The sequence below is a fragment of the Dunckerocampus dactyliophorus genome, chromosome 16 (genome assembly GCF_027744805.1).
Source record: "Dunckerocampus dactyliophorus isolate RoL2022-P2 chromosome 16, RoL_Ddac_1.1, whole genome shotgun sequence".
NCBI lineage: Eukaryota > Metazoa > Chordata > Actinopteri > Syngnathiformes > Syngnathidae > Dunckerocampus > Dunckerocampus dactyliophorus.
The window spans coordinates 15,177,632-15,199,099 of record NC_072834.1 but is presented as its reverse complement, the minus strand read 5'-3'; the positions used below and the strand labels follow the sequence as shown (position 1 = coordinate 15,199,099).

The 21,468-nt window shown below is 46.1% G+C and overlaps 1 protein-coding gene across 7 annotated transcripts; it reads right to left on the bottom strand.

Annotated features, from left to right (window-relative positions):
• Window positions 1-956: 956 nt before the first annotated feature.
• Window positions 957-21,239, bottom strand: synj1 (synaptojanin 1). Of its 7 annotated transcripts, XM_054755118.1 has the most exons (32): window positions 21,073-21,217; window positions 19,972-20,128; window positions 19,733-19,819; window positions 19,218-19,485; window positions 18,272-18,497; window positions 17,238-17,321; window positions 13,505-13,566; window positions 12,762-12,858; window positions 11,668-11,843; window positions 11,519-11,600; window positions 11,280-11,432; window positions 10,523-10,688; window positions 10,257-10,280; window positions 9,718-9,909; window positions 9,538-9,622; window positions 8,468-8,608; window positions 8,199-8,391; window positions 7,970-8,128; window positions 7,748-7,904; window positions 7,550-7,676; window positions 7,260-7,472; window positions 7,104-7,182; window positions 6,850-7,015; window positions 6,593-6,775; window positions 5,029-5,157; window positions 4,879-4,917; window positions 4,475-4,516; window positions 3,283-3,335; window positions 3,022-3,211; window positions 2,683-2,942; window positions 2,485-2,508; window positions 1,620-1,765 (listed from the first exon to the last, which is right to left on the bottom strand). In XM_054755118.1, exons 2-31 carry the CDS (start codon window positions 20,093-20,095, stop codon window positions 2,488-2,490), a joined length of 3,978 nt encoding a protein of 1,325 aa, XP_054611093.1. In that variant the 5' UTR covers window positions 20,096-20,128; window positions 21,073-21,217; the 3' UTR covers window positions 1,620-1,765; window positions 2,485-2,487. The 7 variants fall into 7 exon arrangements, with proteins under 7 accessions (XP_054611088.1, XP_054611087.1, XP_054611089.1 ...); XM_054755113.1 differs by lacking the exon at window positions 2,485-2,508 and having other exon boundaries at window positions 957-1,765; window positions 21,197-21,239; XM_054755112.1 differs by lacking the exon at window positions 2,485-2,508 and having other exon boundaries at window positions 957-1,765.
• Window positions 21,240-21,468: the final 229 nt, after the last annotated feature.

Genomic DNA, 21,468 nt, shown 5'->3' with positions numbered 1-21,468 from the left:
GAACGGCTCACTAACACTGTTGCATTTACAGCCCTGCTGACAGTCAACACGTCCATCAATCAGACGTCGAATGTTTACAGAAGCAGTGCGGGGAGAAAAAAAAAGTCACTTTCTGTAGGCTAAGAGCGAACAAAGTGACTAGACTGTCTGGAAAAGAGAAGTAGACACCTTGCAGGGGGGTTCACTGCCGACTGTGCACCAACACTCACACGACACTGAACTACGACAGACAAAATGCACCTTGAACACAACACGTCACATCTCACCACAGTTTTCACCACATATTCAGTTAGAGCGATTGCTCTAAATAGGACATGAAAAATGTGCCCTTTTATGTGCTGGATGACATGCACACGCGCACACATACACACACACACACACCATCAAGTCAGCACTGACACACACACACACACCCAAACGTGTTGTTGCTTTTGACCGGGGTAAACAAAACAAATCCCTCTGGTGTGTTGGATGTGCAGCCTCAGTTCATATCAATAACACTGTGCGAACACATAAACATCCATGTAGGGTTCCTACATAAACACTATGTATAGACTGGTTGCAGAGCAGCTGAGCGGTGCAGTGCGCGACAGTGACTAGACTCAGTGCAACGTGGAATACATTCATGAGAAGAGCGGCGTCTACAACGCAGTGATGGATGCCGAGACAAGATGGAAGGAGCGCGACAAACAAAACAGTACACGTGTTTGATATTGCACAGGCGCTTGTAGATAATGTGCACGTAGATATAGTTTCATTTAAAAAATAAACATTTAAAACGTTAAGGGAGTAAACTGGAAGATGAGAGCGCACGTTTGGGCTCTTGTGATACTGACACATACTGTAATTCCATCCCTGGGGTTCAGACGGGAATCAGTCTTAAATACTCTCACACACACACATAAACTGTTTCTGTACGTCTATAATAAATCTATACATATCTGGATGTTGGCTTTTCAGGTCATCTTTCTGTCAGCTCGCTGGGGAAGAGGCAGCTCTGACTGGACCCGTCTGGGAGCTTCCGTGATGGGATGGGAGGAGGGAGCGTCGGGAATGTCGAGGCCGGGGTCGGGGTTAACCAGTCCAGCTCGGTGAGAGGGGTGGAGCTGTGGGGCAGAGTTTGGCTCACCAAAGCTTGCGGGGTTTTAGCGGGGAGAGGGAAGTCGAAGTCATCGTTGAAGGTTACCCACTGCTGCGCTGGTTTGCCCCTCTGGAGAGGTGGCTGCCGGCGGGGCGGGAGCATGGGTGGGAGGGACGACGGAGGGGCCGGAGGCAGGGCAGGGGCTTGTGAGGGTCCAAACAGGGACATGGTTCTAGAGAGAGGCTTGGGGGCCGCTGCGGGGGTGGGAATGAGAGGCTCAGAAAGAGCCGACCACTGGTGGTGCGGCGTCTGGGTGATGAAGTCCAGCGATTGGTGAGCTTGAAGCTGTTGCTGCTGCTGCGTCAGCGAGCCGGTGAACGGGTTGGTGCTGCTAGGTCGGGCTGGGAGCGGGTCAGCTGTAAACGGGTTCGGTGAGGCCCGTAGCGCCTCCTGGGAGCGACTGCGAGGCATAGAGGGAGGAGGCGGGAGCAGGGTGGCGGCCAGTGAGGACGAGGAGGAATGGGGCAGGGTCAAGGAGGTGGGAACTGAGGGGGGAGTCCTCAGCGAGGAGCCTCGGGTCAGGGATTGGGTGGTCTGCCAGGGAGAAGATGACGAGGGGAGGAAGTCGGATGTAAAAGCGTCAAAGGGGTTGGGCTTCCACTGGGCACCATTGAGTCCGTTTGTCTGATAATGAAGCACACAGAGAAAACATCAGTCGCCATCTCGAGCGGCAGCACACTAACTTTGTTAGGATGCAATGGTGAGACCGCTAAGGAAGGGTAAATGCTGGGATCTGCTACGTAATGTCCCAGTGACATCACAGCATGGACACACAGCGTAACGCCATAATGCAACAAACAATGGAGGACGTCTTTCTTTCTTTGTCTTCTTCCCATTCTGGAAGGGACCGTTCTCTGTGTCCCAATCAACATACTCACTGTGTCTAGCTCTGCCCCCTTTAGGTACCCTACCACTGCATTTGGCAGGGTGACAAAAAGGGGGCACCTAACAGTACTGTTTGGGGGGAAACTAGAAAGAAACTAGTAGAGATGAATGAAATCATACATAGAATAAGCTTGTGACATAATGTGCACAATCCTAAAACATACATACATACATACATATGAAAGGAAACATCACAATAAATGGACTCTTTCTTCTGTTCAATAACAACAGAAAGGCAAATACAGTGGAAAATGTTTGTGTCAACGCCCCTTAGACTGGCGTCAACATAAGCGGTCGTCGACATGATCAAAACCGAAACCAAAACTAGGCAATGTTTGCACATTAACTAGTGACTTTGGCCAGAGACGTACAAAAAAAGTTGGGCAAACTAAGAAGGAAATGTCAAAGGTGGACAACAGAGGAGGTGCAACGTGCTATGGAGGATAGATGTGAAGTACCTGTCAGCCTGACGGCTTCTCCGGCTTGTGAGAGAAAGACAAAAGGAGTCAAGGGAGACAAAGAAGCAAGAAGACATTAAGCTTGAGAAGAAAAGCGAGAGAAGCTCCTTCCATCTTTTTTTGTCAACTTTCTACCTCCCAAATGCAACAAGAGAATCACAAGAATCCACAAAGAGACGAATCAAAGGCGACACCAACCTGGGCGGCTGAGTCGGCCTTGGTGGCGTCGGGTGGCAGAGCGTGATGGGAGCGGGAACGTGGTGGCGGTTTTGGGGAGGCCAGAGTCTGAGCAGGGCCAGAGGGGGTGGCGGCGGTGGCGCCAGCAGTAGGGGGAGGAGCCACAGCTGGCGTGGGCTGCATCGGGGGAGGCAGGTGAGACGGAACCAGGGCAGCAGGCTGTGGTTGTGTTGGTGCCGGTGCAGATGGTCTCACAGCAGGGGGCGCTGTAGGAGCAGGTCCTGATGCAACCAAAGTAGTGAGTTCAATCTTAAGATAAGTAGAAAGGACATATTGTGGCCAATAAACACACGGCCTCACCTGAAGGAAGATCAGGTGTGATGGCGGGGCCACCCGGCCCTGGTCGCGGGGCTCCTGGGTGGGTGTCAGTGATGGGTCTTGGGGCTCCTGGGTGCACCTCTGGGATGGGGCGGGGAGCGCCTGGGTGGGACGGAGGAGGAGGACGAGATTGTGGGGGCATGCTGATCACGCCGGCTCGAGGAGGAAGATTCTAGAGCGAGTAAACATCATCATCAGTATCACCAGCGTCACCATCACTGAGGAGTTCGGGTAAAAACTCACCGGCCTCGCAGCGCCTGCTAGTCCAGGAGGTCCTGAGACGACCTGGCCTCGACCTGAAAGGGTTCAGAAGGACAAAACAACTTAGGCAAACGTTGGCTTCATTATGCTACAGTGTAGTACTTCAGCATAGTACTTGTGCCTGATATGCTCTGTGGTGCAATGTTTTCCTGAGCATGAGCAACCACAGCTCTCATTGACTAGCTATTTAGCTTCCTGTGTCGTAGTAGTAGTGAACAAAGGGGACTTAAGCGACATCCAGATTGTTGTTACAGCTGGAACTAATTCAAGAGGATCATCAGTCACTTTTATAGCACGATTCCCTCAAACCGTTCATGTTTATATCACATGACAAACATATATAAATCATATGTCAAGATCTCGTGAGATTAAAACATGACAAGATTTCTCATTCGGAAAAAAAATGTCTCATGGCCACTAGGCCTGGGACGATAACATTAAGTAATTAATCACACAATAAATGAAAATGAACTTGATAATTTTACCGGCCTCATTATATTGCCATGTGCATATGTGTCCGTTTTCCTCGTCTCCCGCCTCCAAACAGGCAGGAAGAGGATTCATATTAGTAGATTGCAATATATTGTCATATATTCATTACATTTTTTCATTGTACTTTTCTTAAAAAGTAACATGAAAATCTTGTCTTGTCTCGTAGGCCCAAGCTCGCGTCTCGTCTCGTCTCGTGAACGGAGTGTCTCGTGACACCCCTACTGCTCATATTTGCGTATTGCATATTACGTCGCTGATACGTCCTCAAATTGCCCCATTCTTTCTTTTCTTTTGGCTGACCAATCACAACTCTGCAGTCTGCGTCGGCGTTGACATGACTTCAGAATTTGGAGGTTCGTGTCAAGCTCCACCAGAGGGTTTGCCAGGGGAGAAGCCAGCCGCTGGAGCATAACGAAGCCTCTGCAGTATTCTGTTGTTGTGTAAATGCTCCATTATCCTCTCCACGGCCGACTTGGTCATTAAGAATGACTCATCGACTCGCTGCAGGAGGTCTGGAGGCCAGGAGGCAGGCCAGACTGCTGACTAAACAGTTTATTTCACTATTGTCTCTCAGCACCACGCTTATGTGTGAAAGAACATGTTCCCACGCCACTTAGACGCAGACATCCAGTGAACAGGACTACCCCTGCCAGTGATGCACGTAATGCTTTACGGCACTCACCTGCAGCGGCACTGGGCCGAGGGAGCGCCGGGCTTTTTGATCCTTTGCAGCACAACAGGACCCAAAATACAATTGTTATACACAGAGTGAAACACCGATTCAGTCAGCAAAACTGTCCAGGAAGCGCCATCCGGCATAGGCCGTTAAGACTACAAGGGATCGGGTCGCATGCATGTATGGGCTGCTTATGGAGGATGCACTAGAAGCATCTATTTCAAACTATAAGCCTTCCTGTCTAGTACAAATGATTTTAAATAGTGCATTGTTATTTCTATCGTTGTAATAACGACCACAGCTTTTGTGAAACATCTTGCAGTAGTTATGGTTTACAACAAGCATCTAATCATGTAAGTGTGATGGAAGGAAGATCTTAAAGCGCATTAGGAACACAGCAGCCATGTTACCTCCAGAGTCCTTTCTAACAGGTACAGGGCTCATGCCTCCTTCAGAAGGGGAGGGATGAGACACCGTGAAGTAAAAGTGAAAGTGTTAACAGCGCTCTGCTTCATTCAGGTGGCTGAACTTAACAAAACAGTGTGACAATATTACTCTACCTGAAGGTGGTGGTGGGCGTTGGGGAGGCGCAGGTCTTGCTGGGGGGGCATTGGGCCGAGGAGGTGGTGGGCGTTTGGGCTCCAGGTTTTGTGGTGTCGGAGCACCAGGCTGGAAGTCCACGGGAGGTCCTGTGAAAACAAGGAAAACGGGTTAATACTGTATGTTAAAATGAATTTTCACATATTTATCTTGAATCTACATCAAATGTATCCTGTGTTGCCACGAAAACGGTGTTGATCTCTAAAACCATGCAGTGCCGTATCTGTTTATCTGTCTGGCTTTTGTTAGCAGCCTGGTTTGTGGATGATACTAACTAGTGGTGGTAGGTGTCACAAGATCTTGCCAGATTAATACATGAAGATATTTCTGGTTTACGAGAAAAGCTGTCTCAGGACAGAACAGGGCAGCCAGAAGTCTGTCAGACTGTGAACTGTGAATGATAATGATGACATACATAGTATGGAAGTGGCAGTCAGGATTGGAACTGCACATTAAGTGATTTACGCACACTACAAACCTTGTAATCCAAGGTGCTGTGTTCTCCGTATCACTCGTTTGCTTGCGACATGTGGCTGCTTTTTTTCATCAGTTCAACAGCTACCACGGTGTTAATGTTCAGCAAAAACTGTAGTAATTCTTCACTGGATCAAACTTACTTAAGATTTATTAGATCAAAGCACGATTGCTGCATACGACTTCTAACAAAACCAGAGGCGGGTGCTGGTCTTTGAAACAAAGGAAGCTCAAATTTAAAGGGGAAGTTCAACTTCCCTTGTAGTCAATGACCAATTGCCACTGGCACTGAGTGCACGCACCTGTGCAAGCAGTGGTTTAGAGCATAGTGTTGGGGTGAGCTTGATGAAAAAATGTTCGTTGACAAAATATTGCTGTGTATAAAAGTAAAAATCGACCCAAATGCCACAGCAGGCTAAGTGGATGGAGTGGCCCTCGACACAGCAACAGGCAACATAAGCAGCTGATGCCTCTGCAGCCAGTGGCCATTGCTCATTGACGACAAAGAAAACTTTCCCTTTAAATTTGAGTTTCCCCTGTTTCAAAGAAGAGCAGCCACCACGGATCAACACGTGTGATACTAGTGTCTACTGTACTAATGTACTATTTCCTGGTTCTACACTGTACGCAGTATGGGAACTGTAGTTCTTTCAGCGTAAACATAAAACTAATCTACACTGCAATCTGATTTACACGTCAACATAAATGATTAGTAGTAACAGCTACATTTGCCATAATTATTTTATTTTTTTATAAGTTTGTTAGTTCGTTTTTTGTTATTGTTTCAATTTGTGAAAAGAAGTTTAACAGTTAAAAGCATTATGCTTAGGTCATGCAAAATTATAAAATATTTAAAATATACTTGTATTGTTTTGTGACTGAGTTAAATTAAAAAAAAAAAAGTCTAAAAAAGAAGTATCATTGTTTTTAACTTAAAAGTAAGGTTCAAATATTGTTTTGTCTCGTTCTCATGAGCCCAGTATCATGCATGGTGACACCCCTATGAACTACCATAACTAGCTAAACTGCAGTCCAACAACATGGACCTACCGTGTGATGGTCTGACTGGTTGAGCGGCGCGTCCAGGCCTGATGGGTACTGTGGGCTCCCCGTGGGTGGGCGAGGCACAAGGACTGCTGCGAGGGGAGGGGAGAGGAGAAGATCCAGGTCCAGAGCCCATTGATGGCTGGAGGTGCTGAGGAAGGATGGCCTCCACCTCCTCATCCACATCACCTGATAAAGAGAAGACAAGCGGGTCAGAATGCACCTTGAACGCAGCCTTCCAGCGTGCATGTGACCTTCCTCACCCTCCATGTCGTAGTCATCGTCACCCATGTCGGCGTCCTCAGCCAGGAGGGTGGAGCTGGCTGACGTCGGGATGCTCCCGCAGATCCTCTCCACGCTCATCTCCTCCTCCAGACTCTTGATCCAGCCGGGACTCTTCAGGCGGATGTCAATCACCTTGCCAAGAACCTGCAGTGATGTCACCAGAAAAGGACATTATTTTTCCATTAAGAATGTTCTTAAAGCTGCAAAGTGCTTCATATTATTAAAGACTTACAGTTGAAGCGCTCAGCGACAGAGCAGCAAGAGCAGAGTAACCCTCCAGGAATGTCACCCACATCTTCTCCTCAAGAAACCTGCAGCAAAAGAATATTTGCTTCAAATATCATGAGCATGTGAGTAGTACATGTCCGTGTCAGAATGTCACGCTCACCTGATGAGGATCACTTCTCCAAAATTAGCAAACTTGTCCAGCAGCTCGTCAATGAGCGGGTCGTCAAAGTAGTCATCGGGGCCGGAGGAGCACAGGGACACCAGGATGGTGCCGTCTGGAGGACCCTGCAGGGCGATGACATCTTTGTAGACCTGGTGCCGAGCCTCCGGATCCACCTCCAGAATATCCACATCCATTATGGCGACCACGGGCCTGGGAACACAGAAGTGGATACAGTGTGTTGGATCTTGTACATCTCATGTTGTGGCCACTGAGTGTATTTGGCTTACCTGTGGTCTGAGGTCTTCAGCTCCGCCCTGCCATAGTACTTCAGGTTCCCAGGGCTCCAGGGATGCTCTGGGTCATCCTCGCTCTCTGCTGATGTTGACGTTGCTCCGACCACATTCATTTCCTCTGCTGCAGATGTAAGCAAGTGATGTTAAAACGACATTAAGACAAAGGAAGATGGTTGTTGTGTCAGCGGAAACCTGTTTTGTCAAAGTTCCACTTTCTCCTCTTCCAGAGGATGCGGTCAGTCCAGGCTGGCGTGCGGCACTTCTCGCTGGTGTCGTAGTCCTCTGAGAAGAGGTCGTACTTGTATGTCGGGGCAAAGTCCAATTTGCCCTCAATGAATCCTCGAAACACCTGATAAGAAGCTTTCCATGAGCACTAGCTGTGTTAAACTAAAGAGCGGTGACATGTTGCCATACCAAACCAGCGTTCTTCTGGTCAAAGAGCTGGTCACCAGCAGTTAGAGTGTCCCAGTTCTGTTGTTTGATCAGCTCTTTCACTTCCTCGTTGGGCAGGTTGATGCGATAGTTGAAGTCTCCGCACCAGAAGACGTAGTCATGCGAGTAGAGCAAACGACCCTGGTGGGGAGGATGCATGCATTGTCACGCTCTGATTTCAAGTTATCATTTAGAAAAATGAGTATCATACCATGGGGAAGCTGAGTCTGCGCGTGATCTCGTTGTAGTCGTCATTCCTCTCCTTTACCTGCGACTGCCCCGCTGCGAAGTGGGAGCACACGAAGCAGATGCTGGTGGTGTGGAAAAGCAGCCGGATGGCCACGCCCCCTTTGTTGCCCGTGGCCCCACCCATTCCCGTTTTCACCGTATCCACTGCGACGTCCCTGGACGACAGCAAAAATGTCACCTCTAGAAAAACAGACTGATGGAGGGTCATCTCCTTGAGAGCGCGAAGAGTACCTGATGAAGGGCGCGTGCTGCGGACGGATGAAAACAAACAAGCACACGCCCACCAGCTGCTCGGAGGCCAGCAGCACGTACTTGTGATCCCGTGAGATGTTTTTCTGTAGCTCAGCAGCCCACAGCTTCTGGTTGGTGGTGCTGTGAGAGCATCAACCACATTCACGTTGAAAAGGACATTAGGTGACATCTGACTTGTGTCCATATGGTGGATTTTAAAGAGACTGCATGCAACTGGCTCAAAATGACATTTTTTCCAACCAGAAAATATAAAATCACCACTACCTGCCAACATATCTTACTAATTGTGGTTTATCCATCTTCTATGCCGCTTATCCTCACTAGGGTCACAGGTATGCTGGAGCCTATCCCAACTGACTTCGGGCGAGAGGCGGGGTACACCCTGGCCTGGTCGCCAGTCAATTGCAGGGCACATAAACAACCATTCACACTCACATTCATACCTATGGACAATTTAGAGTCGCCAGTTAACCTAACATGCATGTTTTTGGAATGTGGGAGGAAACCGGAGTACCCGAAAAAAACCCACGCACGCACGGGGAGAACATGCAAACTCCACACAGAGATGACCAATGGAGATTCGAGCCCAGATCTTCCCGATCTCCTGACTGTTTGGCCAACATGCTAACCACTAGGCCACCGTGCGGCCCTAGTGAGATAATAAGACCAAAATTTTTTTTTCCCACATTTACGAGACTCCACACAAATTGTCAAGGTTTCACTCGGCCCAAATTAAATAACTGGCCTCCAAGGCCGTCACTCACCACTGTCTGGCATCCACGTATACTGTACTGTATGTCACAACACGTACACACACGCACGCACGTTGCCAAATTACTATCATTAGCTGACAACAAAAATAAATAATGTGCGTGCGTGTGTTACGCGGGGCGTACTTTACATACCACAAGCATGAAGACAACGTTGTCAAACAGGCACAGTGCGGGACATAATGCTTGCAGTACATTTGAATGTTTCTGCCCTCTAGGCACCCGGGGAACCCGTTGCATACAGTCCCTTTCATGTCTTACAGGGTCCTCAGACTGTACCTGGCACTGACAATATTTCCAGCGTTCAGCTCAACCATTTCTTCAAAGCCGATGGCAAAGATGTCAACTGGGTTAGCTTTACTATCTGGAAGAAGGAGAGAAACCACGCATAGCTTAACAGCCAACACATGGTCACCTCCTATGGATCACAGATCACAGACATAAAGCACATCAGCGCACCTTGAAATTCTGGGTGTCCTGCGATCTTTGGCGCGTCCAGCAGCCAATCGTTGAGAGTCTGGTTGCGGAAGGCGATGCTGCGGAACTGTTTGCCGCCGTTCACGTTCCAGGTGCCGACGCACACCCGGATCTGTTTGGGCCGCGTGTACTTGTGGAAGTTCTGACACATTCCCAGCAGTACCCTGGGGGAGGCTGCAGAGGGGATTCAGGATTAGTGCCTTGATTAAATCGACTTTGTAAAGCTCTTGTTGTGGATCTCATCTCTAATGAAGTGGCGAAGAAAAAACACTAACACACCACATCCACTCGGAACAAACACTGGTCTAAAGTAAAACATAGGGGGCGCGGGATAAACAAAATCAGATTCAAATAATGAACACTGGCAGTGGTTCACTTCTGTGTGCAAGGGATGAATTAACTTCCAATACGTCAACATACTGTTGAAGCTTGAAGCAACCAATGGCGTCTTAACAGCACAATGAACACAAATGGGGTGACGGGATGAAAGCGTCCGTCCACTAGGTGTTGAGTTACTGTACCTGATTGCAAGACGGGCTCAGTGACTAACATTGCAAGTGAGCGCAGCGTGGAGAGAAGGAAGAGAAGGGCACATTAGTTAATACGCAACACTAACAAGACACCTGTAGTCCACACGTTAGCTTCTGCATAATAGCTCACAAAGCAGAGGCCAGTTCAGGATAATCAGACTTTATTTAATGTCATTCTTATGCAGGCAATAAACAATCCAGGGTAAGGACCAGAGTTTCTAAAGGCTAAAAACACTAGTGTAATGTTGATGAACTACCGTAAAGACTGGAAGTGGTGAGCAAGGCCCGAGCTTTGTCAGCCAGGTCGCTGTTCAGTGTGGAGCCCAGCCTCAGGATGTCGATTGCCTCCTGTTTGGAGGTGTCAAAGAAGTTGTTCTGGATCGTCCTCGTCACAGAGCGAGCGCCATCTTTGAGCTTTCCCGCCTGGAGGTGGACGACATGACCCTCATTATTTGCTGCACGCCAGTGAGGGGGGAAGAAAACCAAATGTAATTCCAACGCCACCCAAAGGAAGCCAAACCGACTCTTCAGAGAAGAACATGATGATGTTGGTAGAAGGTATGTGATGGATTTGTGATGATTTGCTAACATGTGTAGATATTTTAGTTTGAATTGCTCTTATTTTATCTGACAATGAACCTCAACAAGACCTGCAAATAACAATAAAGGCCTTTGGGAATCAGAAGACATCACCAGATTTCTCTACACAGGAAAAGTGTGGGCCTCGCTCTGATTCTTCAAATCAAATGAAGACCTCACTTTGATTCAGAAGAGTTTAAGCCAAAGAAACTGAAATGAGGGAATCAGGAAAGACGGACAGCTGAAATAGGAACTTACCACGCATGCAGAGCATTCCAGAGGGCGGCAGAAAGAGACAGCACACAAAAGGTAAGCGAGCGCAGCACACATTTGTTCACACAGCATTGACCTCCATAAGAGCTCAAGGCTAAAAGTATCATGTTCCTTCATATTTTAGAGGAGAAAGTGTTGTATATATGAGTCAGTCTGGTGCACCTTGGCCTTGCCATCCAGGGCGCCAGTGCCAGCGTAGATCTTGCTGACCGAGTCTCCGTTGACAGACCACATGGTTCTGAACACCTCCTGAAAGCGGGCCACCAGCTGCGGCTTCTCAGTCAGACCCATTTCTTCCAGCTGCCTGGGCAACATCTGAGCGAAGGCAGTGTGATGGTTAAGACAAACAGAAACCTCCTGGATTGTTTGCTTGATGGAGGACGCTTGTAGAAGTCCTGTACCTCCAGAGCAAAGAAGGCTTGGACACTGTTGGTCCTGTCCAAACAGTCCAGGCAGTTGGTCCTGATGGTGCCACCCTGGCTCCTAAAGAGACACACATAAGCGGTAAGGACGGCTTTCAGACAAAGTAAAAGTGAAATGTGCGTGTTACCTGGTGATGCCCATGTCCCCTGAGTAGTAGAAGAAGCCACAATCGTCAACAAATTTGCTGAGCTGAGGTTTGAGCACGCTGTGCAGCTTGTCCGCCTTGCCGCCCCTCACATTTTGATGATAATCGAAGTTGACCATCTTCACGAACGCACCGTGCTCCGATGCCTTCAAGTGACTCTAGCAGAGGCAGAGAAGATGCAAGCTCAAACTGGGAATTGTCTCAATTAACGCAGTTATGTTCATAGATTTGGCGCCATCTGTTCACCCTTGCTCATAAACTTATTATGATGGGACTGTATGTGTAACGCCGCTTGTTAACACACCTCACACACAACTGGTCTGCCAGAGAATAAGATGATGTAACAGGAGGGATCAGTCTTGCCAACTTTGCAACACTGTTGCTGTACTTGGTGAGTAAACATGTACAGACCCCTCGAGATACTCTTTTTCAAAAAAAGGAAAAATACTTTTGGAGATTAAAATGAAGATACAGATGTGTGTGTTTAAATTAAAGAACATGGCAGTTTGTCTTCTATTTGGTGGAATTATTAAGCTGTGGCAGTGTCGAAGAAAGTTATGTGAACGTGTCCGTTTTTGCATCTCATAGAACTTAACTGTGGTGCGTTCAAGGAAGGCCGAACAAAGTGCAAAATCTTAATACTGAAATATTAATACATGTAAAACATGATCAATGAAATAAAGACAAACATGTAAAATGGTGGGCTTTCTAACAGAGACTATGATATGAAAGCACCTATCGTTCTTCTCAATGAGCAGCGGGTACTGATGTGGGCGACTCCCCTATCACTCACAAGTGGCTTGTTGGTGACAGAAAAAAGCTCATTTGTAGTTCTAGACATACTATATATCTTGTGCTCTTCATGTTTTTTACTCAGTTGTTGTCTCCTACAACAATATTCCGCTCCCCTAAAACATGCAAATGCATCATGGACAATTATGCAAATCAGACAATGACATCATTGTCAACAGCCTCTCCTCCGAACCACCACCACAAATAGATTGCAGTCCTGTGGGAAACACTAACAGATTCCTAATTTCACATGAATGTTGAGAGATGATCCAAATCCTCCTTACCTGAAAGGCTTTGCTGAGCATGTGCTCTCCTTCCTTACTGCCAAGCAGGTTGATGATCACCTGTTTCCCATACAACCTCCGCAGGGCGGTGAAGTGTCTGAAAAAAATAAAATAAAATATTGAAGAAAAACTACGCTTCAAACTGTGGCATACTGTTGAATGAAAGACGGCAGCATCACTAAAAAGGAGATCTTGACTTAAATATTGGACTTTAAAGTGAATTCCCTAATCCAATCATTGTCACCTTAATGCAGGATGGGGCATCAAAACTTCGACAGAGACGTGTGGGGAAAGAGGCACAAGCAGGAGTGATGCCTGGGATGGGATTATAGTATTTTTCAAACTAAAACACCCCTAGGCTCCAATGAGGACTGGTAGAAAATGAGCTCTACACAACACGGCGAGTGACAGTAGTACCGATTACTCTTCACCCTGCAATGTGTTCTCCAGCCTGACACTGATAGAGCAGTCAAAAAGTTGATAAGGTCTTTAGCGTGCACGCTAGCATCAAGGTGTGGCACAGAGATTATCTTTGTCTGTTCCTGCTACAGACTAACAAATAACACTGTGATCATTTTTTTCTGTGAGAGGTCAAGGCCGATAAATAAGACTTATAGGCCATTAGCTTTGACAACTCATCTCCCGGCCCTCATGTGTCCTTCCTGCTCGTGACAATAAATCTAACACAGAGGACAAACGTCTTTGTCGTCATGCATACAATCCTGTGTGAAGACTTCAAGTACCTCTCAAAGGCTGGCGCGTTTGCCTCAAATCCCCGGGAGAGTTTGACGCGGTGAGAGCCGACCTGTAAAGCAGCAAACACAATGCACGTGCCTTGAATAACAGCACACACACGTCAGCACACACAAAAAACACATACACACGTCGCAGGTAGGCAGAGTACCTGATAATGAAGACAGAAGGCAGCGTTTACACGGCGACAACAAGACTCTGGGACTGGCAAAGGGCATAGGACACAAGGATGCAGGGGCACTTAAGCAGCAGCTAACGTCCACTTTAATTACCTCCACCAACTACAATTTTTGTTCTGTTTGTAACTTCATTTATCTGTGATACATGAATAATAATCAAGAATGTTAATTACAAAATGCATATATGTACAAGGTGTGTATCTATCAAAGTGCTGATCCAAATTAGGAGTGTTGGGCCTTGGTGGAGGTCTATGCTCTACTGAGTGACTCCTCTGCTTAGAGGGACGTTTTTTCTTTGCCGTCTGTGGCCAAGGTGCTTGCTCATGTGTTGCTGTCTTTATGAAACAGGCCTTAAAGTAACTTTTGTTGTCATACAACAACTTAACTATGAATTCACCCGTGCATTTCCTTGAATTCATTTCCTCTATTTCCTGGTGTGACTCACTGAAAACCCTCAGCTGCAAAACAAAAGTAAAGCGCACAGTCACCACGCCTTGACAGGACTCAGCAGGCCCCGGTGGCACAAAGACAAGAATCTAACAGCTCTCTATTCACACATTCCACTCCTCTCTAAACAAGCTGCTCCACTACCGAAGGCAGTAAAAGGAGGAGCACACATACTATGTATTTTTGTAATAAACCTGCGTGCGTCCCAAAGTTGCCACTGCTTCCTGTTGGTGCCAGCGTGCGGCTCCGTATACTTAATCGCTTCCTGCCATCGGAGAAGCATCCCTTACATCTGACCAAAAAGCATCTTTCATTTCATCCACCTGCAGTCTGACTTGACTGACACATTTAACTCATGGTCAACAGAGGTCGGCGGAACGATCCAAATATTGATATTATTGATATGGTAACGGTTCAATAATAAAGTGAGATGAGATCCATGTTTTTCAGTTCTCTTCTATGTTTATTTTCACAAATGGCGTTTTATGTTGTGTTCATATATATACACACACACACACGCACGCACACATTGTATCAGGGAATAAGTTGTAGGACACAAGAGGGCAAAAACATCAAAGTTTTGCACGACAGCCAATAGTAGTTTTTGCTTTTTTTCACTTGTATAGAGCTGTTCCACCACCAAGGCACTCAAGGCTTTGATACTACAGTATTAGCACATTTAGTACTGATGACACAGCATCAGGAGCAACTGGGGGTTCAGTATTTTGCCCAAGGATACTTCGACATGACCATGGGAGGAGGGAGGATGGAACTTGCAACCTTCAGGTTGGGAGACGACCACTCTACCACCTAGCCATGCCGCCCCCTTTTATTTATTTATTCGCATTATTTACTTTATTTTGCTATAATGTATGTGGTAAAAGGGACATAAATATTGTTCAGTTGTTCACAAAAAAAGTGTGTTGATACAAATTAATGTTTTTGTTTGCCTACAATCTTTGTTGTGTGTTTTATTCTGATTATAATCATGATCAACAAATTAAAGGCAAAATCACAAAATCATTCAGTGATCTTGAAAAATGTCCAAGTAAAGTATCATTGGCGGTATTGTCGATAGTGGCTCTGTATTCATTTTTACAAAAATTTTTAGTATTGCCCACATCTACAGTCATGGAAAAAATGATTAGACCATCCTTGTTTCTTCAGTTTCTTGTTCATTTTAATGCCTGATACAACTAAAGGTACCTTTGTTTGGACAAATATAACAATGACAACAAAAATAGCTCAAAAGAATTACATTTTTTGGCACTATGCTATAGCTATCCATGTAAGAACTTGATTTTGGTTATTATCAAGAAAACCATGGAAGTTGCTAGATATCAGCTCTTAAATTCAACTCTTATGAGCTATATTTGTTATCATTATATTTGTCCAAACAAATGTACCTTCAGTTGTACCAGGCATTAAAATGGATCAATAAACTGAAGAATCATTTTTTCAATGACTGTACATTAAAAGTAGTGTGGAGAAAGAGGGCATTCATGTCTTCTACCAGGACGTTATTTTTATTTACTGTATCATCAAAGTGCTTTATCTAGTAGAGGGGCAACAACAAAAATTAGGGATTGGACTGAGCCGATCCAGTATTGTTATTGGGTTGTGATACCAGCGTAAGTGAAATATTTCCCGAAGCCACCTGCTGAGATTTCCCATCCAAGAACCCAGATGTTCTTTAGTGTTGTCAGCAACAGTAGCTAGAAGAATATTAGCGAATGTAGCTGTCTCCACACATGCACTGCAGTCGTCCTCACTCGCGCTGAGCGCGCACACACACACACGCACGCACGCACGCACGCACGCACGCACGCACGCACGCCTGATCCATTCAGGGCCACACCAAACAGTTGGACATCACAAACTCTTAACACTACACAAAACTTGCAATAAATTCGACCCTGATGTTATGTGTGATGCTAGGAGTTCTGTGTTGTCCGACTGTGAATCTGCCAATGCTTGAGGCTGACCGCTTGTGTGTGTGTGTGCGCGTGGCACTGCATGTGTGGCGACAGCTACGTTTGCTGATATTCTTCAGCTACATTTACTGATATACTTTTGGCGTGGTTGTATATTAACGCAAACAGAGCTCTGGTATAAGAATTGAATCTGTATCGGCAGATATCCAAATCTAGACATTGGGATCGAGCTGGAAGTGAATAAATGTGGATTGGTGTGTCCCTAAATATGATAAGAATGCTACGAGTACTCTGGTCAATGAGTCTTGTGCAGAGGGAAGAGTCTGGAAAGGAGAGCGTGACATTGGATGGAGGGAACTGAGCGCTACAGCAGAACCGTAGAAGCAGAAGGAAGTGCCAACATTCTGAAAGTGTCTGAAAACAAGCCCCTGCTCTCTGCAGTGTGTTTGAAACCTGTGTTTGCTCTCCAGTTACAGTAGCTGCATGTAGTCTAAGACCACCAGTGCAGGTCTAAGGGGACGATCAGCAGACTAAAAAGTGCTTGGGGGATGTTTTCAGACCAGGCTCTCACCTGACCAAAGATGTCTTGGAGCTGAGGAAAACAGAAAAATTCCCTTTACCAACCACTGCATCTACCAGTGAGCCTCCCCAAATCTGAGCATCTAACAGCAGTCTGTGCACCGTCACCAAGTTGAAAAAAATCTCATCTCTGAGTCGACACTTTGGTTTCTGCCTAACGTGTGGCACTGCACAGAGAATCCCTAATGCCAAACAATGAGTGTGAACCAGGAGAAGCCCCCTTCAGCCCCCTCCACTGCCCTCCCTCGTCCCAAAACCCAACAAAAAAGGCTTATACCAGGTGAGGGTTCTCATCCAGTCGATTAGGTTGCCGATTCCCATTCAGGTGCAAGAAAACACCCTTAATAGACTTTTTCTGAACACAGCATGGACAAAATGTGTTAAATGGACAAAAAGAAAAAAAAAAAAAAACGCTTTACTGCCTTCACAGCCTGTTGGCACAAACACAAAGTGAAAGATGGAAACTGGAACATTTTCACAGCCTCACTTCGCAACATGCTCAGTCGTTTAGCTTGAAGACGAAGAAACCGTCACAAACACAATTCCACATGTGGCTGTGTGCAAGTGAACGTCCTTTCCAATACCTGGATTCCCGGCTGCTCCCAAAACAGTGGAATGGATCCGCGAATCTGTATGAAGGACGACACGCTGTCATCCAGGAAAATAGCCTGTTTGACACACAAGGACACAAAGTAGTCATGGAAACTCTGAATTCAAATACACTCTCATTGACAATGTTGAAGCTACAACAATACATTTACTTGTGACATCAAACAAACTAAAGAAGCAAAATAACAGGAAAGGTTAAAGAGGAAGCCATTAATAAAAGAGGAACATCACCTCAAATTCATTCAAAAGTGAACGTGTACGCGCAAAAACACAGGAGTACGCGTTCACAAATGATTTTTAAAAACCTAATGAAAAAAACAATTACATGTATCCTGTTGTTTATGTGTTGGATAGTGTCTTATGATGCAGAATAGACAAAGTGTAACTTAATTATGTTACTGAGTTCCTACTAACCTGCGTGCAGAATAGCAAACAAGTACGGTGAATGGAATAACACTTGATGTGGGGTCTGTTCAACTTCCTGGCGAAAGCTAGCGTTAACTTCAGGTCGTTTGTTTATGAAAAAGTACAGCTAACTTAAAAAAAAAAAAAGAAAAGAAAAAGAAAGAAAGAAAAAAAGAGGAAAAAGTACAAAGCCTTACGTTAGCTGGATATTTGAGTTGGCCACCGTATTTGCAGTATAAAGTATAATTTGTTTGCTGCTTCAATGTTGGCATAAAATCGACATAATTTATTGTTTTACTTACCTGACTGGATGGAAGAAATGCGGTGGAGCGCGTCAAAAACAGGGCACTCTCTACACCTTGAATTCGAAGGTGTTTAATCACGTTAGTGGTGCACCCTCCTTTGCATGATATCATGGCGTTGCAAATGTTGCATTGCGCCAACCATTACATTTTTTTTGCAGAATTTCATCCAAAATTTAAAAAAATGAACAATTTTGGGACAATCGGAATGTTAGTCGCGGTTCCCATCGATGCTCGATGCCCAACCCCACGGGCAACTGCATCAAACCACTTCATCACACATGCGGCCGTCTGTCACTCACCTGTTCCGTTTCCACAAAGTTGGCCACCTGCCCGTCGTCGTTGGTTCCGCGCACGTTGAAGCGCGTGCCAGCCCGCTCCGAGCTGAGGCGTGAGAAGATGCAGGCCTTGGCTTGTTTGTGTCCGGCGTAGATGGTCCTGATCTCCACGCCGCCGCACATCAGCCGCAGGAGCCAGTCGTCGCAGTTGACGCCGTAGTGCTTCAGGTGCAGGTGCAGGGACTGGTTCCTGACAGGCCACACACACATGTTGGCTTAAGCACTTAGGTCACAAAAATGCATATTTTGGTCATATATTGTCCACCCCAATGTGAAAAAAAAATCTTCATCCACATGAGTGGAGGTTTACAAAAACCTCTGTCCACATAAAAACACATTCACCGGTTGTCATGTGCATTTTGACCAATCAGACACCTGAAAAAGCAACCACAGCTGACTTGGTCGTGCATTATAATCTGTTTATCAATATACAACTCACACAGCGCAAGGGCTTCATGGTGTTTCTCCTTCCTTCTTTCTGCTATACGCTCTGTGCTGTGACGCATTCAGGTGTGCTCGTAATGAGTGTTAGGGACTAATTATTTTTCATTTTTATTCAAGTACCCGTTATGACAATGTAAACCATTCAGTCGAACCAGAGAAGTGCTCGGTCATGCAGTACTTCCTCTGCTCTGCAGGGGGCAGCAGCAAGGCATACAAATTACAATGACTTGATTAATCGAGCAAAATCGATAGATTACTCCATTAAAATAATCAATACCTAGAGCATTAATAGAAATGGCCCTCGCAACCGTGGATTTTCTTTTTTTTATGTAGCCCCCTGACTGAAGCAGTCCATGTTACTTGGTGAACTGCATAGTGGTCACTCCACAAAACTAACAACTCCACATTTGTCTGTTTCGTCATCTCAAAGTAACCAAACACCACGTTCATCCCGCCATGCTCTTACCAGAAGAAGCGGTTGTCCGTGGTGTCCTCAAGGATCCTCCGTCGGGCGTTGAGGCTCAGGTCCATGCTGACACCGGTGGAAGACCAGGCGAAGTAGAAGTGACCTGAGTTCAGCACCTTGCGCACCTCGGCGATGCGCTCCTCGTCCCCGGGATCATTCTTCAGCGATATGAAGTCTGTCTGTGTCACCCGGAACACCTCTGACTCCTGCACCTTGCCCACGGAGCTGCAGCCGGTCACCACGACCAGACTGTGGAGCATGGAGTCACCTGCCGGACATGAGAGACATCTCATTTTTAGGAGTTATTACTGCACACAGGTCAATCTCAGCAGCCATCTCTACAGACTGAGCTTTAATCCCATCACTCTGTTTCGTCCTTGTTGTGATGACAGCCTTCAAGGTCATGTAGAGGACAGGAGAATGCAGCTTAAGAGTGAGCGCCAAGAGTTACACACACACACACAAGATGAATGTAGAGGATGCAAAAATTCCTAAAACTAACATCTGCAGCTCACCCAGGTTGAGGCGGAGCACGCCCAAGATTCCATAGGCATCAACAATCTTGGAATATGTGTTTTTAATGGCCTCCTTCTCAGCTGCCGCTAGAAAACAAAGGGAGAGAAAATATGAGAAGACTGCATGTAATGTTGTACGTGAAATATTCATTGAAATACGATCCGTGGCCTCCATCATAGCATACAATCATTATAACTTCTCCACTGGGAAACTTGTCATTTCGAAGAGGATTCCTTACACAGGACAGCAACGGCCCCAGATTCAAACATGAGGCATTCCTCCCGGCCTCGTGTCTCCACGATGACACTGTAGGGAGGCGGGTCCAGCTTGTGGTAAATGCGGTAACCTTTGCTGAAGGCCATTATTGATCCCAAAAGGAAGGACCTATAATGGGACTAAGAAAAGACATCACAGAATTGAAACACTGCACAACTGTTATTCGAGATATGACTACAATGGACAAAACAAACATCAGGATTAAGTAACATCACAATATAACTGGTCACACGTATAATAAGATTTTTAATTCATTTTTTTCTATGCCTCACTAAGGTTGCGAGGGTATGCCGGAGCCTATCCCAGCTGACTTCGAGCGAGAGGCGGGGTGCACCCTGAACTGGTCGCCAGCCAATCGCAGGGCACATATAGACAAACAACCATTCACACTCACATTCATACCTATAGACAATTTAGTCGCCAATTAACCTAACTTGCATGTTTTTGGAATGTGGGAGGAAACCTGAGGAAACCTGAGTAAACCCTCGCTCGCACGGGGAGAACATGCAAACTCCACACAGAGATGCCCAACGGAGATTCTGCTCTTTTATTTAGCTTTCCTATTTATTGGGAATGATGCTATCTTTGTAATGTTAATCAACCATTTACCCCACTGCGGATAACACGACCCGAGGGTTCAGCATGAAAACCGCAACTGAACTGTATTACATTCGTAAAGATGCACATAAATTAAAACAGACTGCAAAATCAAATACCACTTTGAAGATGATGTTAAATTGATCAAGAGCATTGCTGCTGTGTGCAGATTAAGAGCCACTGGGGTACAAGAGGCCGGTTGGCTGACATGGTCAGTCACGACTTCAACCGCCACAAGCACAGCTAACGCGAATGTGACCCCGTCAAGACTGTTTAGTGTAAGGTTGATTTATTTGTTTTATAATAACACGAGGGCGGCAACAACTAACCGTCATCAATCAGATGGATAGCTTTAGGTTAGCGCAATTAGCTTTAGCCTGCTAGCCTAATCGTTGAAACGCCGCTAGCTCACGGTATGTTGACGGCTGCACTGCCCGCAAAATCCACCTGTTCAACTGCGATTTACCTAGACAAACAACCCCTCTGGTCGCGGGTTGAACATAAAAAAAAGCCTCCGGCAAATGTAGAGTCAGCTCCACTGGGACGAGTGTCGTTGTAAAACAAACATCGGTAAGGAGGAAGAAGCTCACCGCCGGGCTGAGACTCCGCTGTCACAACAGAAACCCTCCCCGCTGCGGTATCACAATGGTACAGTCCAACGCGAAGCTAAGCTAACTTTTTTTTTTTAGCTACGCTAATTAGCGCTAGTGGGACGGCGGCTACGCCAAACTCAAACCACTGTAATAAACGTTCGATATAGCTGGATAAACGACAAATATACATACATTACAACAGAATAAAGAGGGGAGTTTTTAACAATGGTGTCGTCCACAATGTGTTTTTTCTAAATGACAGATTTCAC

Coding starts and splice junctions, on each gene's coding strand:
- synj1 (XM_054755113.1), bottom strand. CDS start 20,095: ATGGCCTTCAGCAAAGGTTACCGCATTTACCACAAGCTGGACCCGCCT. Junction 8,129..8,198: donor GCAGACTCAGCTTCCCCATG/GTATGATACTCA, acceptor CCTCCCCACCAG/GGTCGTTTGCTCTACTCGCA. Junction 1,766..2,682: donor AGGCCGACTCAGCCGCCCAG/GTTGGTGTCGCC, acceptor CTTCATTATCAG/ACAAACGGACTCAATGGTGC.